At 37.7% G+C, this 14,243-nt stretch overlaps 1 protein-coding gene across 3 annotated transcripts in view; it reads left to right on the forward strand.

The window, feature by feature from the left end:
• NARS2 (asparaginyl-tRNA synthetase 2, mitochondrial) overlaps positions 1-14,243 on the forward strand; it is a 131,361-nt gene that overhangs the window by 97,130 nt on the left and 19,988 nt on the right. For 2 of the 3 annotated variants that reach the window (XM_069564958.1, XM_069564959.1), the window contains 3 exons: positions 5,477-5,609; positions 10,155-10,253; positions 10,353-10,390. In XM_069564958.1, coding sequence (XP_069421059.1) covers positions 5,477-5,609; positions 10,155-10,253; positions 10,353-10,390 — 270 coding nt within the window. The remainder of the gene's footprint in view (positions 1-5,476; positions 5,610-10,154; positions 10,254-10,352; positions 10,391-14,243) is intronic. The other variant, XM_069564961.1, reaches the window with a different exon arrangement.

Raw genomic sequence — 14,243 nt, forward strand, 5'->3', positions numbered from 1 at the left:
ATTAGTAGTTCAGTGGTAGAGAACCCGCCTACCAATACAGGAGATAGGTGTTTGATCCTTGGGTTGAAAAGATCCCCTAGAGAAGGAAATAGCAACCCACTCTAGTATTCTTGCTTAGTAAATCCCATGGACAGAGGAGCCTGGTGGGCTACAGTCCATGGGGTCACAAGAGTCAGACACAACTTAGTGACTAAACAATAAGAACAGGACATAATAAAATTAATTTTGCAGGAATGTTTAGCAGTAATGATAGAGAAGACATGTTTAGATTTTAGAGTGCTTCCTCGCTAGGATGTCCTGATAAGAGTTAATGAAGTGGGGAGAGCTCCATCTCTTTATAAACCCTTTCACCAAGTGTATTGTTGCAAGATAGAGGAAAGGGGAGAGCTGAAAAGGAGGTGCCTGGTGTCCACTCTGTTAGGCATGTAGAAGCAGTGAATGAATGACAAGTGTGTCACAGTATTGCCGACCCAGTGGGTACAAAGCAGCGGCAGAGTAGGTGAGGGTGAGTGTTTCTGGATGATGGGAATACCGCTTGACAAAGATTGTTTTAAAAGCCTGTTTAAAGCTGTCTTTGAGTTCACTTGAGTTCAATGAACATTTCCTGCATGAAGTAGAGAAGTGATAGAAGGTTTGAAGTGGGTGGGCTTAGGGAAAGTTGCTGATCCCTTTTATGCTAAATGATGAGTTCTTCCTCAGCTAAAAACAACAGTAATTCCTCTTTTCTTTCAAAATATAAAGATTAGCTCTTAAATTTTAGGGCCAGAAGGAATGAATGGCCAAGCAATCAGTGACTATTTCATAATAATCCACTTGCCAATTTAGGGCTTCATAAAATTCCACACAAGGGAGAAAATGGCCTTTGTAGAATCTATTTTTGGTAACTTTACTTTTTATTTTTAAAAAGCTGTTTTTGTAGCTATCTTAGTTGATGTGTATTGAATGTACTTTTGTTATCTTAAATATCAACTCCAAGCTCATGGACTTTCCTTATATAGTTTTCCTCTCTCCATAATTTGGCACAAGAATGATTTCTTAGTGCTGAGTATTTTTTCTGCTAGTTTCTTCTCACAGCAGTACTGGCCTTTCACCTGGTTTTGCATCTTATTTTAGAAATGGCCTTGTTCTCAGATCTTATTTTAACTATTGCTTGGGCCAAGCCTTGCTGCAAACCACTTTCATGTGTGTGGAAGGTAGAGAAAAAAAAGGAAATCAGCATAAATTTAAAACGTAGCAATTTCACAGGGACCAAAAAACAAAATTATTGTAAAAGATACTAGAGAATAATGCCAAACTGCCCCTATCTCCCACTCATGTAAAAATTTGAAGACTAGAAAGGCTGAATGACCTGCTAAAAGTTACAAAATATTGATTAAAATTTATCTTCTCATTATTTGCATGACAGCAACCTATTTTAGAGAGCTAAGATTTTAACACATAAATAAGCTATTCACAATAAACCAAACCACTCACCCTAGCTATCTTTAAGAAAGGGGATCAGGGGCAGGCACATATTACAAACTTTTCTCTCCTGTTTCCTGGGTTTGTCCATGTTTGGTGATGAGCATCATTAATTTAATATCACAATTAAGGCTATATCATTAAGAGTCAGATCTAGATTTGAATCTGGCCTCCACCACTAATTAGGCTGTGACTCAATGACTTTGGGAGAAGTTTCCTAACTTCTCTGAACTTCAGTTTCTTTGCCTGGAAAATATAGTTAATGATAAAGGAGTTAACTGTGCGGTTCTCACAACTAACGGTTGGTCCACAAGGAGCACTTGCTAACGGTGACCAGTGTCACTCCTACTGCTACAGCTACTTTACTATAAAACACTGGATGCGTTTGACAGAAAACAACAAAATTCTGTAAAACAATTATCCTTCAGTTAAAAAATAATTAAAAAAAAAAAACACTGGATGCTTGCATAGGGTGATCTTTACTGAATTATTTAAATATTTATCTGCTTAAAGACTAGATGCAAAATTAGGGAAATTTTCAGCTGCATTCCAGCTCATTTTATCTTTCTGGTAATGCAGAGGAAGCACCATGACCATTGATTTTTACTTACTCTATTAGAGAAATACTTAACTTTTGGGCACCACAATTAGAATCTGATCCTTACCAAAATAAAAATCCCCGATCTCCTATATTTTATGTTGTTTTGTTGCTAACTTGTGTGTGACAGTTTTGCAAGAGTCATGTAGCACATGAGTCTCTTCTGTCCATGGGATTCTCCAGGCAAGAATACTAGAGTGGGTTGCCATTTCCTTCTCCAGGGGATCTTCCCGACCCAGGGATGGAACCCACGTCTCCTGCACTGGCAGGTGGATTCTTTACCACTGAGCCACCTTGGAAGCACCTGTATATTTATTGCAAGAGAAAATCATTAACCACTGTTAAAAATCACTGACGCTGCTCATCTTAGAGTTCCCTATCCATGTGAGAAGCACATGCCATTGTGACTTGAATCTGTAGTACTTTTAGATATCACTGTTTTCTCTGTGTCTAGTACCTTGATACATATAATGTATCACTTTTGAACAGCACTCCCATTGGCCTTCCTTCTATTTCAGAATGATAGCTGTCCATCTCTTAGAAGTCTTTCTTAGAGCCTTCAAAGTAAATTTTTCCTGTACCGTGGAGTTTCTATTTATGCGCTAGAAAATCTCAGTAGAATATCCTCTGTCAGTAGTGCACATCTGTATATGCAATTTCTTATGATACAGTGCCAGAAAAAATGTCACTTTATTTATTTAGATATACTGTTGCCAGCCTTCCTAGAGATTGCATAGTCATATATTGGACCTGTAATTTTTTAATTTATTGTTGGGACAGACCTAAATTTTCTGATCCATTTTAGTTATTGTGTGACAGCCACAGTAAAATACATCTGAGTATTTTTCTGTGCATTATTTGTAATGTTATTGTTTGTGAGGATGTTGTGCTTTTCCAGTTCACAGCTGAGGAAGCCTGTCATCATCATCATTGCTCATTCATTCAACTAGAGCACCTGTTTTATCATAGGCACTGGAGATGCAAAAATGAATAAAACATTATTCCTGCTCTAGAAAATTTCACAGTTTCTTGAGGGGAAAGGATACAAAATGCATAATTATATTTCTAAGTGATACATTTTATATAATAAATACATAAACAAAATGTTAGTCATATAAAGGAGGAAACAATAAAGTTGGGGACACATGGTAAGAAAAAGTGATACTAAAGTCAATTCTTGAAGGATGGATGGAGATTTGCCATTGGAGAGGGAGGAACAGGGGCTGGGCACTACAGACAGAAGATAGGCAATGAAAAGGCCGTAAGGCATGCAGGGCATGTAAGGAGAGTGTCCTCAGTATGTTAGAGGAAAGGCTTTGGGAAGGAAGGTCCAGTCCAAGTTAGGAGTTTGAATTTTAACTGTTGAGCGGGGGGCAACCATTGAAGGTTTTTAAATTAGGGCTGATATATAGTCAGATTTGAATTTGAAAACTTACCTTGGGAGTTTCGTTTGGGACTGGTGGAAGAAAGGCAGGAGCCAGACACAAGAGATGACACTAAGATAGCATCTGTGGAAATGAAGAGTCTCTAGGGACTACCCTGGTGGTCTAGTGGCTAGGACTCCATGCTGCCAATGCTGGGGGGAGCCCAGGTTCGATCCCTTATCAGGGGACTAGATCCCACATGCTACAACTAAAAGCTCCTGCATGCCACAACAAAGATCCGATTGAAGATCCCATGTGCTGCAGCTGAGACCTGGCACAGCCAAGTAAATTCCCTGGTTAAAGCGTCTTAGAGGTTAAAGCGTCTGCCTCCAATGCAGGAGACCTGGGTTCGACCCCTGGGTTGGGAAGATCCCCTGGAGAAGGAAATGGCAAACCACTCCAGTATTCTTGCCTGGAGAATCCCACGGACAGAGAAGTCTAGTAGGTTACAGTCCACAGGGTCGCAGAGAGTCAGACAAGACTGAACGACTTCACCTTCACCTTTACCTTCACCTTGGGGAGGGGGAAGGAGTAGTCTCTAGATTTGCAAGAGTTTTCCTAGGTGTGAACAGTTGCAATTTTGTGATAGGAAATGTGTGAGCAGTGAGGGAGGGATGGGGATCTGGTTTGGGTGCTGAGGTGGGTTAACTGAGATTAATAGAACTGGGGAAAATGTAAAAGGAAAACCAGGATTGTTCACTATTTTATTTTTCATTTGTTTTGGGGAACAGGAGTTTTCATTTTGGACAAGGTAGGGTCAGTGTTTTCAGAAACATTCTAGTAGGCAAGTCTGGATCTGAATCTTGGGAGAGGTTACTGTAGTAATCCTGAGTTTTTACTGTTTGTTTTTCCATGAAAAACTAGGATTCTCAGAGGTTAAATGATTGTGGTCTCAGGAAGGTAGCTGTGGAAGCAAAACATAAATTCCTAAGCTTCTTACCAACTAGGCCTTAGCTGAAATGGCCTTTGAAAGAAAAAATAAATGTCATAATTTGCAGTATTGTTGTTTTACTGTTTAATTTCCTGGAGTATCTTTACGTAAAGAACAAAACAAAACAAAAACCCTGATATCTACAACCCGTTTGTTTTCTGTACTATTTTCTGATCTTAATGTTATCTGACTGATGACAGACAAATGAAGAGTGTTGAGGATAACAGCTACGGAGCCCCAAATCTCTTGTTTTGCTCTAACCAAACCTTATAATTCAGAGATTACATAGCCTTATAAAATACTCATTTGTTCATACATGCTTGATCTAGTCCCAGTTGTTAACCTTTCTCATATATGAAGGACACTGTAAGTATTAAAGAATGAAGGTATCATGACCATTTCTCTGCAGGACATGAAAAAATTAATTTTTTTTCCATTTATGTTGTTGAACTATAGTCCTTCTTGAAAACGACAGTTAAAATAGACAGTTCTTCAAAATCCACCCCACCCCTCAAATGTCAGGGGTCATTCAACACTGAATGAAACTCTTGAGTGGGTGTAAAGGACTTGAGTAAGCCTAACAAGGCAAGTTGCCATGAGTATCTGATATTCCTTTTTCACATATTTAGAAAATGCTTGACTCACCTTATCCACATGAAATTCTGATTTTAACTATTGCTATCTAGATTCTCTGTGTGGCTTCTTGGGCTGTGGTATTTGTCTTTGACTTTGTTCTCAATTGCTGTGAAATGTACTTGTCTGCTGTTTAAGGCAGCTGCAATGGAGTGCACCCAGAAGTGGTTATAAGTCTATATTTAGTAAGCTGTAGGGTTTGTAAAACATTTGCAAATTCCTCTGGGATAAAATGGTTTCTATAAATGTAACATTTTTAATGAAACTATTATTATCACCCATTAAAGAAATATAGCAGCTAATATGTGTGGATTTGTGGACAAGACAGAGGCACAAAACTTTTTTTTCCTTAAGCATTCACTGAATATTTTTAAAACTTAGAATTAATCATGTAAATCCTATTTTTATACTGTTAATCTTGAATTGCAGAGCTTTTACTCAAGTGTTTACCTTTGGTCCAACATTCCGAGCAGAGAATTCTCAGAGCCGGAGGCACCTGGCAGAGTTCTATATGGTAGAAGCAGAGATTTCTTTTCTGGAGAGCCTGCAAGATCTCATGCAGGTAGGTGCTCAAGTTTTAAAACAGTTTCTGAATACCAGACATCTGTGACATTAAAATGCTTCTGTATACATTTTTACCTCAGACATTTGTGCCTTACAGGTGTTCACAGAATGAAGAAGATAGAGAACTACTTAATTTAATGAACATCTACCAAACACTGTTAGTGTAATAGTTTAAAGTACAGGAGTCATACCAGTTTCAGTTCGTATCCAGACTCTGCCATTAACTTTGCTATATTACCTAACCGTAGTGATCTTTAGCTTCCGCCCTGTAAAATGAGAAAAATAGTAGCTATTTTATTAGGTTATTGTGAGAAGTAAATGAAAGAGTGGGCTTCAGTGGTGGCTCAGTAGTAAAGAATCTGCCTGCCAGTGAAGGAGATGTGGGTTCCATCCCTCGGTCGGGAAGATCTTCTGGAGAAGGAAATGGCAACCCACTCCAGTATTCTTGCCTGGAAAATCCCATGGAAGAGAAGTCTGGCGGGCTATAGTCCATGGGGTCGCAAGGAGTCACACACAAGTTAGTCGTCACCAAGTAGAACAACCACCACAGATGAAAGACTGTATATAGTGTAAAGCACTAAGTATGGGGTCTGGCATAAAGCAGGCTTAGTAAATAGTAGCTTTTGGTATTTGCTAAGCAAATAAACAAAGCATCTTTATAGTTAGAGAAACATGTCTATGGCTATAATATGAGAAAGCATCCACAGGAGCTGCCAGAACTCTGGAACAGGAATAAAGCTGGAGAGATAATCAAGAGTCAGATCTTGATAGAAAGAGTTTGTATTTAAATGCCATGCTGAGGGATTTGAACTTAATACAAAAGATAGAGGAGAGAGAGTTCCCGATGACGAAAGGCCAGGGTTAGAGTTACAGTTTAGAAATATCTGTCTAGCAGCATGATGAAGAATGATGAATGATGAAGAATGATTTAGGAGGAGATAAAAACAGGGATGGGAGACTTTGCTGTGGCCATAATCAATAGAGAGAACATAGCTCTGGAGTTGGATGGACCAGGATTTGATTCCTTAGCTCCATCACTTACTGTGTGACCTTAGACGTGGGACTTAATTTCTCTGAGCCTCAATTTCTTCATCCAGAAAATGGGAATAATAATACCTACTTAGGCAGATAATATTATAAGGCACTTAGGATAGTTCCTGATACTTAGTAAGTACCCAGAATTTGTTAACTGTTAATATGAATTCTCTCTCCATTACCATTTTGGTTAATATCTTAGTTTGATTTTCTAATTACAGTATGTCTATTTTAGAAATTTGTATCAATTCTTCTATTCATTTCTACTCTTACTCACCCAGTAAATGACCCAATTCCACTTAAAACAGAAATGCTACCTTTTCCTCTTAACAGAATGGAGTCACAATTTTATTATCCTAAGTTGGATTTCCTACTAAATAAACCCTAAAGCAGAGATTTGTGTGTAGATAGTACTGGGGAATGCTCTTTAGAGAAATATCTGGAAAGGAAAGGAAGACAGCACCACTGAACAGAAGGAAAAGTTGAACTGTGATGTGTTTACAGAGGCCTTTGCCAATTCTGTGAGGACCTTGGAAGCTAGAATTGCCCTTCATGGTTGTCCCATGGGAAAGCAAGTGCCTCCCCCTGTTAGCCAGTCATTGGACACGAGATAGCCTGGGACGAGTTGTCACTTTGGGTGGGTAAGACAGCACTCTTGGTCTGGACAGTTGCTGAAGAAGGACCCAAGTATGAAACATCAGCAGTTAATATTCCCAGCAGATAAAGATCTTGGTCCTGAGGGGGTGTTCTGGCCACACCCCACAGTGTCTAATTACGTATACTCCTTTACTGTCTCTCCCTGATTTCTCTAGAGCAGTGGTCCCCAGGGACATTTTTCTTTGTCCCTACCAGGGAATGGGCGGAGGAGTAGGGAAGACTGGTTGCTACTGGCATCTCGTGGGTAAAGGCTAAGGATGCTGTTCAGCATCGACAGTGCACAGCCTCTTCCCCCCCAACAAACAATTGTCTGGCCAAAAATGTTAATAGTAACGCTGTTGAGTAACGCCCTTCCAGATTTAGGGATTCAGAATATGAGCCTCATGGAGTCAGTAAAATTCCTTAATGACCTTTTAGTTTTAGCTCACCACCCAATTCTTTATTATTCTTTGGCTCAGGCAATGAGAGTATTATAGAGAATGGAACCACACCTTTTACCTCCTGCTTCTCCACTGCCCCAACATAAAACCAGAGGGAAAGTTCATAAAGACAATAGACATGGTTATGTTAGAATTAATTAAACATTATAATCTTTGCTCTATAATTATGTATTCTATAAATGATTCTTAAATATTTGCTACTCCACTGAGTGATACTCCAGGCATATACACTGTTGAATAGTTTGATTAATTGAAATATAAATCTTTTCTAAAGATAAAAGAAAAAAATATGTTCCTCCCAAAGTAATCTTCTGCTTCTTTTAATTTTCTCCCTTTGATAAGTTGAATTCTGTGGAAATATTACCTTGATGAAGAGCAGTCTCTTAAATCAGTATTGTAACAAGGGATATTTTCCTCTTATGAAGTATAAACACTTAAATAGTACTATTGATATTTCAGTGCTATTGAATAATATATTTTTTTAAAACTTCGGAGGATTATGTTAACTCTTCAGTTAAGTTTCTGTTTTCTTTAATATATTCATAAAACATAGTCTGAAAGTCAAGGTTAGAAGAGCCAGTGGTTTTCTTCTTCAAATGGAAATATACTGCTCATCAAAGATACTGTTTTACCAGCCTAGTGGCACAGTCTTTATCTTGCAAATAGGTATATTTTGTCTCTCAATAGTGTAAGCATACTCTCCAATTTATGTGTTTTATTACTCCCAAAATACATTGGCTTTTTTCAGTGATTGAGAGAGAACCCTTCATAAATCATTTAGTTACTTAGTAATTTCTTTATCTCTCTGCTGGATTGAAGGTGATATAGCCTCAAAGTAAAACATCTTTAGCCTCCTTTTGCTCTTCTTTGGTCAAGTTATTCCTTACTTTTCTATAAAATACATGTGTAATATAAAATAATATAAAGAGAAGTATAAAATATTTTATGTGTATGTTTAGTTGCTCAGTTGTGTTTGACTCTTTGCAAACCCATGGACTGTAGCCAGCCAGACTCCTCTGTTCATGGGGATTCTCTAGGCAAGATTACTGGAATAGGTTGCCATGCCTTCCTCCGAGGAATCTTCCCAACTCAGGAATCAAACACAGGTCTCCCTCATTGCAGGTGAATTTTTACCAACTGAGCCACCAGGGAAGCCCAAAATATTTTATATACATACATAAATCTAACTAGTTGATATTTGATAATTAAGTTCTTTCCTGTAGCTGATCGATTGAATTACTCAGACACTTATATAGCCCCACTGTATTTGCAGCATTGATAGGGTGTCTGGTGATTCAGAGAGGAAAGAGAGACAACTGTCTGGTGGGGCTGCTGCTGCTGCTGCTAAGTCGCTTCAGTCGTGTCCAACTCTGTGCGACCCCATAGATGACAGCCCACTAGGCTCCTCTGTCTCTGGGATTCTCCAGGCAAGAATACTGGAGTGAGTTGCCATTTCCTTCTCCAATGCATGAAAGTGAAAAGCGAAAGTGAAGTCGCTCAGTCGTGCCCAACTCTTAGCGACCCCATGGACTGCAGCCTACCAGGCTCCTCTGTCCATGGGATTTTCCAGGCAAGAATACTAGAGTGGGGTGCCATTGCCTTCTCCAGGCGGGGCAGCCTGGACTTAATATGTATTTCTTTATGGAGACACATTTGGAAATCACAGTATGATCTCATTGACTTCAAAACAAGAATTTTAGTTTGGATTAAAAATATTTTAGAAATATTTTCCATTCCAGTCACTTTTTACTTCTCAGAACAAATTTTTCCCTGAGACTTATAGACACCGCTGGTAGAATGAAATCTTATATACTGATTTGTGTCATATTTGATCTATATTATTTTTACTTTATACTTTAGCAAAGCAAAAATGTATGTATTTGGATGAAGCTAGATCTCACTGCTTCTATAATCTTAAAGTTTACTTTCATTTATCAATGACTGAATGAAGCACGTTTCAGAAGGTTCCACTCTTCACAACTGATGCTGGTTGTGTGCTCCTCTGAACTGGGCGCTGAGCTAAGTCTTCTGCATGTATTATCTCATTTAATTCTCACAGCAGTCCTATAAAACAGGTACCGTTACTGCTCTGATTCTACAAGCAAGTAGACTGAAATTGAGGCATCAATTTGTTTTAGTTGTTCATTTGACAGGTCATTTCATTACTACTATTGAAACTGTTAACAAAAACTTCAGACGTTTCTCTTTCTTTCTTTCTTTTTTCCCTCCTACTCTGAGAAGTTGTGGTGTTTCTTTTAATCAGTCTGGAAACTGAATTAGCTTGCTGCAGTATATTCAGAAAGTAAGAGGCCTAATGTCTTTAGAGTTGCTAAAACCTGGAGAGTAGTCCCTGCAGAGCTGGTTTTTTCATGAAACTTACATGTCACGCAATTCTGTATCATTTCTCTTAGGTTATGGAGAGCCTCTTCAAGACTACAGCAATGACAGTTCTCTCAAATTGTCCTAAAGATGTTGAACTCTGTCACAAATTCATAGCTCCTGGCCAAAAGGTAATTAGTTTTGTGGATAAAGCCCTCTGACTATGTTAATTAGATACAATGACTCTAATTGGATTTAATAAATTTTCTTTTTTCTCTTTTTTTACGAAGGACAGATTAGAACATATGCTAAAAAACAACTTTCTAGTGTAAGTAGATGTTATATTTTCTCTGAACTTTATTCATAATTTATCATCATATTTATCATAATTTATTATGTATTAAATTCTTTTTGTTTGTTTATCTGCTTATCATACTTCCTAGACTCAAGGGACACTTGTATTTTAATGATAGTTAGAGCTCTTGTGTCTGGTTCATAGTTGATAATCAATGTTGAATGAATAAATAATGAATAAATCTTAGCAAGATAAATGAACATGGTAATTATTAGCTGTATTACTGCAATTCAGACTAATTCTTTAGTAATCAAAATCTAGCTTGATTAAAAAGTATGCTTTTAAGATACATGTAATGTTTGCCTCTCTGTTTTTCTCTATTTCAGTCTTCTTTCTTTTTCTTTGCTTTTGCTCGCTAAAATCTGAAAATATATTCTGAACTGTTTTTTAAGCCAATTTTTTAAAACCTAAAAATTCATACTGTAAATACTGCACATACATTACTGCTTCATTTTCACTGTAATCCTGTTATATAGCATTTGATATTGTTGTTTAGTCAACCAGTCATATTAATCAGATAGGTTGTTCTTTTCACAGTTTATTATGAAACACATACTTGATATGGGAAAAACAGCAAATAACTTCTTATATCTAATACAAACAATTTACATAAAACTTAGGATTCAGCATTACCATATGTAAGATAGATGACCAGTATAAGTTCAGTGCATGAAGCCAGGCACCCAAAGCTGGTGCTCTGGGCAACCTAGAGGGATAGGATAGGGAGCGGGATTCAGGATTGGGGGGGACACACGTATACCTATGGCCAATTCATGTTAATGTTTGGCAAAAACCATTGCAATATTATAAAGTAATTATCCTCCAATTAAAACAAATTTTAAAAAACTTAGTATTCAGGGTATTTACAGTGTATCAAGGAAGCAAGGTTGATACTTAGAAGAATGAAAGATTGTCTCTCAAAGTAGTTAGTATCATTTTTCCCTTGCCATCTTAAATTTAGCAGGTTTCTGTTCTAAGAGAATAAAGAATCCAACCTATCCTTGAGGAGGGAAATAAGAAAAACTTGGCACACTGGACCGAGCTGAGAATAAGGTAGCAACCTAGACCTGCAGACTCAAGTTAAAAGTGATGAATTGTTGACCCTGAACCAACAACAAGGCAGCAAATGTGGGAATAGCAAAGGAAGGAAGAGTCAGGAGCCCTGTGGTAGAGAAGCAAAGGGCAGTGAAGTACAAGTGAAGGCTTTGGAGACTTTTTCTTTACTTAAATGTATATTGAATATTTACTATATGCCAGGCATTGTTCTAGCATCTAAAAACTGCTTTTAAAGCAATGAACAAAGCAGATAAAACTCCATGCCTTCACTGAGCTTACATTCCTGGTGGAGATAATAATAGCCAAGAAATAAGATAAAAATGTGAAATATATAATCTGTGAAAATGAGTAATACTAAGGGGGGAGAAACCAAAAAAGAGATAGAAGATGTGACAAAGGAAGAATGAGGAGATAGAAATGGTAGATAGCATGGTGGGGAGGATCCCGCTGAGATGATCTTTGAGTAAAGCTCTCGAGAGAGTAAGAGAACTAGCTATATGGGTAACTGGGAAAAGAACATCTTAAGGAATTAGTTCACATATTTGTAGAGACTAGGCAAATTCAATTCTGAAGGCTGGAGACTCAGGGAAGAGCAAGTCAAAGGCAGCCTGCTGGCAGATTCCTTCTCTTGGAAGAGGCCATTCTTTGCTCTAGTAAGGCCTTCAAACTAGATGTTGTTAGGGAGGGAATCTTCTTTAGTCAGGATCCACTGATTTAAATGTTAACTTCATCCCAAAAAACACCTTCTCAGAAATATCCTGAATATTTGACCAAATATCTGGGTACTGCAGCCCAGCCAACTTGACACATAAAGTTAACAATCACAGACCAGGATGGTGACAGTGGAGGGGGAGAGAAATGGTCCAGGTCAGGATAGGTTTTAAAGAGAGGGCAAACAGGATTTGCTGAGAGTGAGAAAGAGAGTGGCTTGAAGGCCTTTGGCTTACATAGCTATGGAAATGGAGACAGAGGAAGGAGTAGCAGGGGGGTTGTGGGAAGAGAGAGGTGATAACAGGCTCATCCCATGAGGTGTCACATTATGATTGAGATCCATTCAGATGTCCGTTTGTAGATGTCAGGTAGGCAGTTTGAGTGTCCAGATCTGGAATGTACAGGAGAGTTCTGGACATAAGCATTTTGATAAAATTTTTAATTAAGATAAAGAAATTGGGCATCTTGAGGAATCTGTGCTGGTAACAGAGAATCAGGCAGATCTTAAGAGAAGTTATCCAGCTCCTATCTAATGAGTAAGATCTTAGATGAAGGGAAAATATCCACCATGTATTGAATATTTACTATGTATCAGACAGTGATAAACTTTACATATACTGAAGTTCATTTTATCTTCACAACAACTCTGAGTAGTTAAGTTTCAGTTTTCTCATCTCAAAAGTGATAACTTGAGTAATTTTGTTGAAATGACCAAATGCTGCTTAAGCAATACGTCAAAAACTCGATAATTTGAAAACCCTCCTATAAAACATCTAAAGACGTTAGTAAAATATTATGAAATCCTGTGAAATGCATTGTTGACTTCATTAGCATATAAGAGAGGTCCCAGCAGCTAGAAACAAAAAGGGGATGGAACAGTCAGAGGGAATATGTAAATTACATGATTCTCAGAGTTCAAAGCACTTTGGAAATAGTTTCTGGGAAGGAGAAGAAATATTAGTCCCTGTACATACCAAGGAGCCTGGCCGGCTATAGTCCATGGGGTCACACAGAGTCAGACACAACTAAGCACGCATGCATGCATAACCAAGAAAAAGTAGAATTGCTGAAGGCCATCAAGGATATCCAGTGTCAGAACTGTAATTTAAACTTGAAAGTTCTGCCTCAACTTAAGGTATAGGCAGAGTATTACAGAACATTTAGAATAAGCAGAGCTATTTAGACATGAGTCTTTTTTTTCTTGATGTTGTACCTGAAACGTATCAGTGGTACAAGATTCTAGTGCTTCCCCTTTTGACTGCTCTTATATTTCTCAGTATAATGAATAGATCATATCAAGTAATTGATGGAACAAAACAGTAGAACATCTAAGCAGAAAAAAACTTAAGACAGTATAGCCCTGTGTCCTCATTTTATAAGTGTAAATACCTAACTTTTTAATGTTTGTATTTTTAGGTTTTTTTAAATAAAGATGTAAATCATTGAGATGAAGTGATTTACATAGCTAGTAAGTGGTAGAGTCAGAGGGAGAACCCAGGGCCCATTATGTTTTGTTTCAATAGAACATATGAAACTGCAGGTGGTTTAGGCGTTATCTCAGGAGTTAAAAGCTCAGACTCTGGAGTCAGCACATCAAGCTTTACTTCTTAACTTACATGAGTGGTTTTTGGCAAATTACTGAACCTCTCTAAGCTTCAATTTCCCTCCTATAAAATGCTCATTTAAAAAGCATTACTACTGTCAACACCAACACCATCCTAACGTAGAAATTATCTGTTATTTAATACTAGATTTTCTTTTGAATAGAATTTCCATCTTAAAAAACCTATCACTCAAAACATAGCTTCGGTAGGTCTGTTTGTACTTTATGACACAGCTCTTTCCAGTTAGTTATTATAAATTTGAACTTTGTTTTTGCTTCAGAGAATAAGTTTGGGTTGGGTAAGTTATTTCTTTAGCTCACAGGTCTTCAGAAAGCTTGTAGGTTTTTGTTTTTAATCATGCAAAATACTGTTGCAGAGGAGATAGAGAAACACCTTCATATATTACTAGTGGGCATAAATCAGTGTAACCCTATAAAAGGGGAATGGATGATATC

Source organism: Ovis canadensis, chromosome 21, assembly GCF_042477335.2.
Source record: "Ovis canadensis isolate MfBH-ARS-UI-01 breed Bighorn chromosome 21, ARS-UI_OviCan_v2, whole genome shotgun sequence".
Classification (NCBI taxonomy): domain Eukaryota; kingdom Metazoa; phylum Chordata; class Mammalia; order Artiodactyla; family Bovidae; genus Ovis; species Ovis canadensis.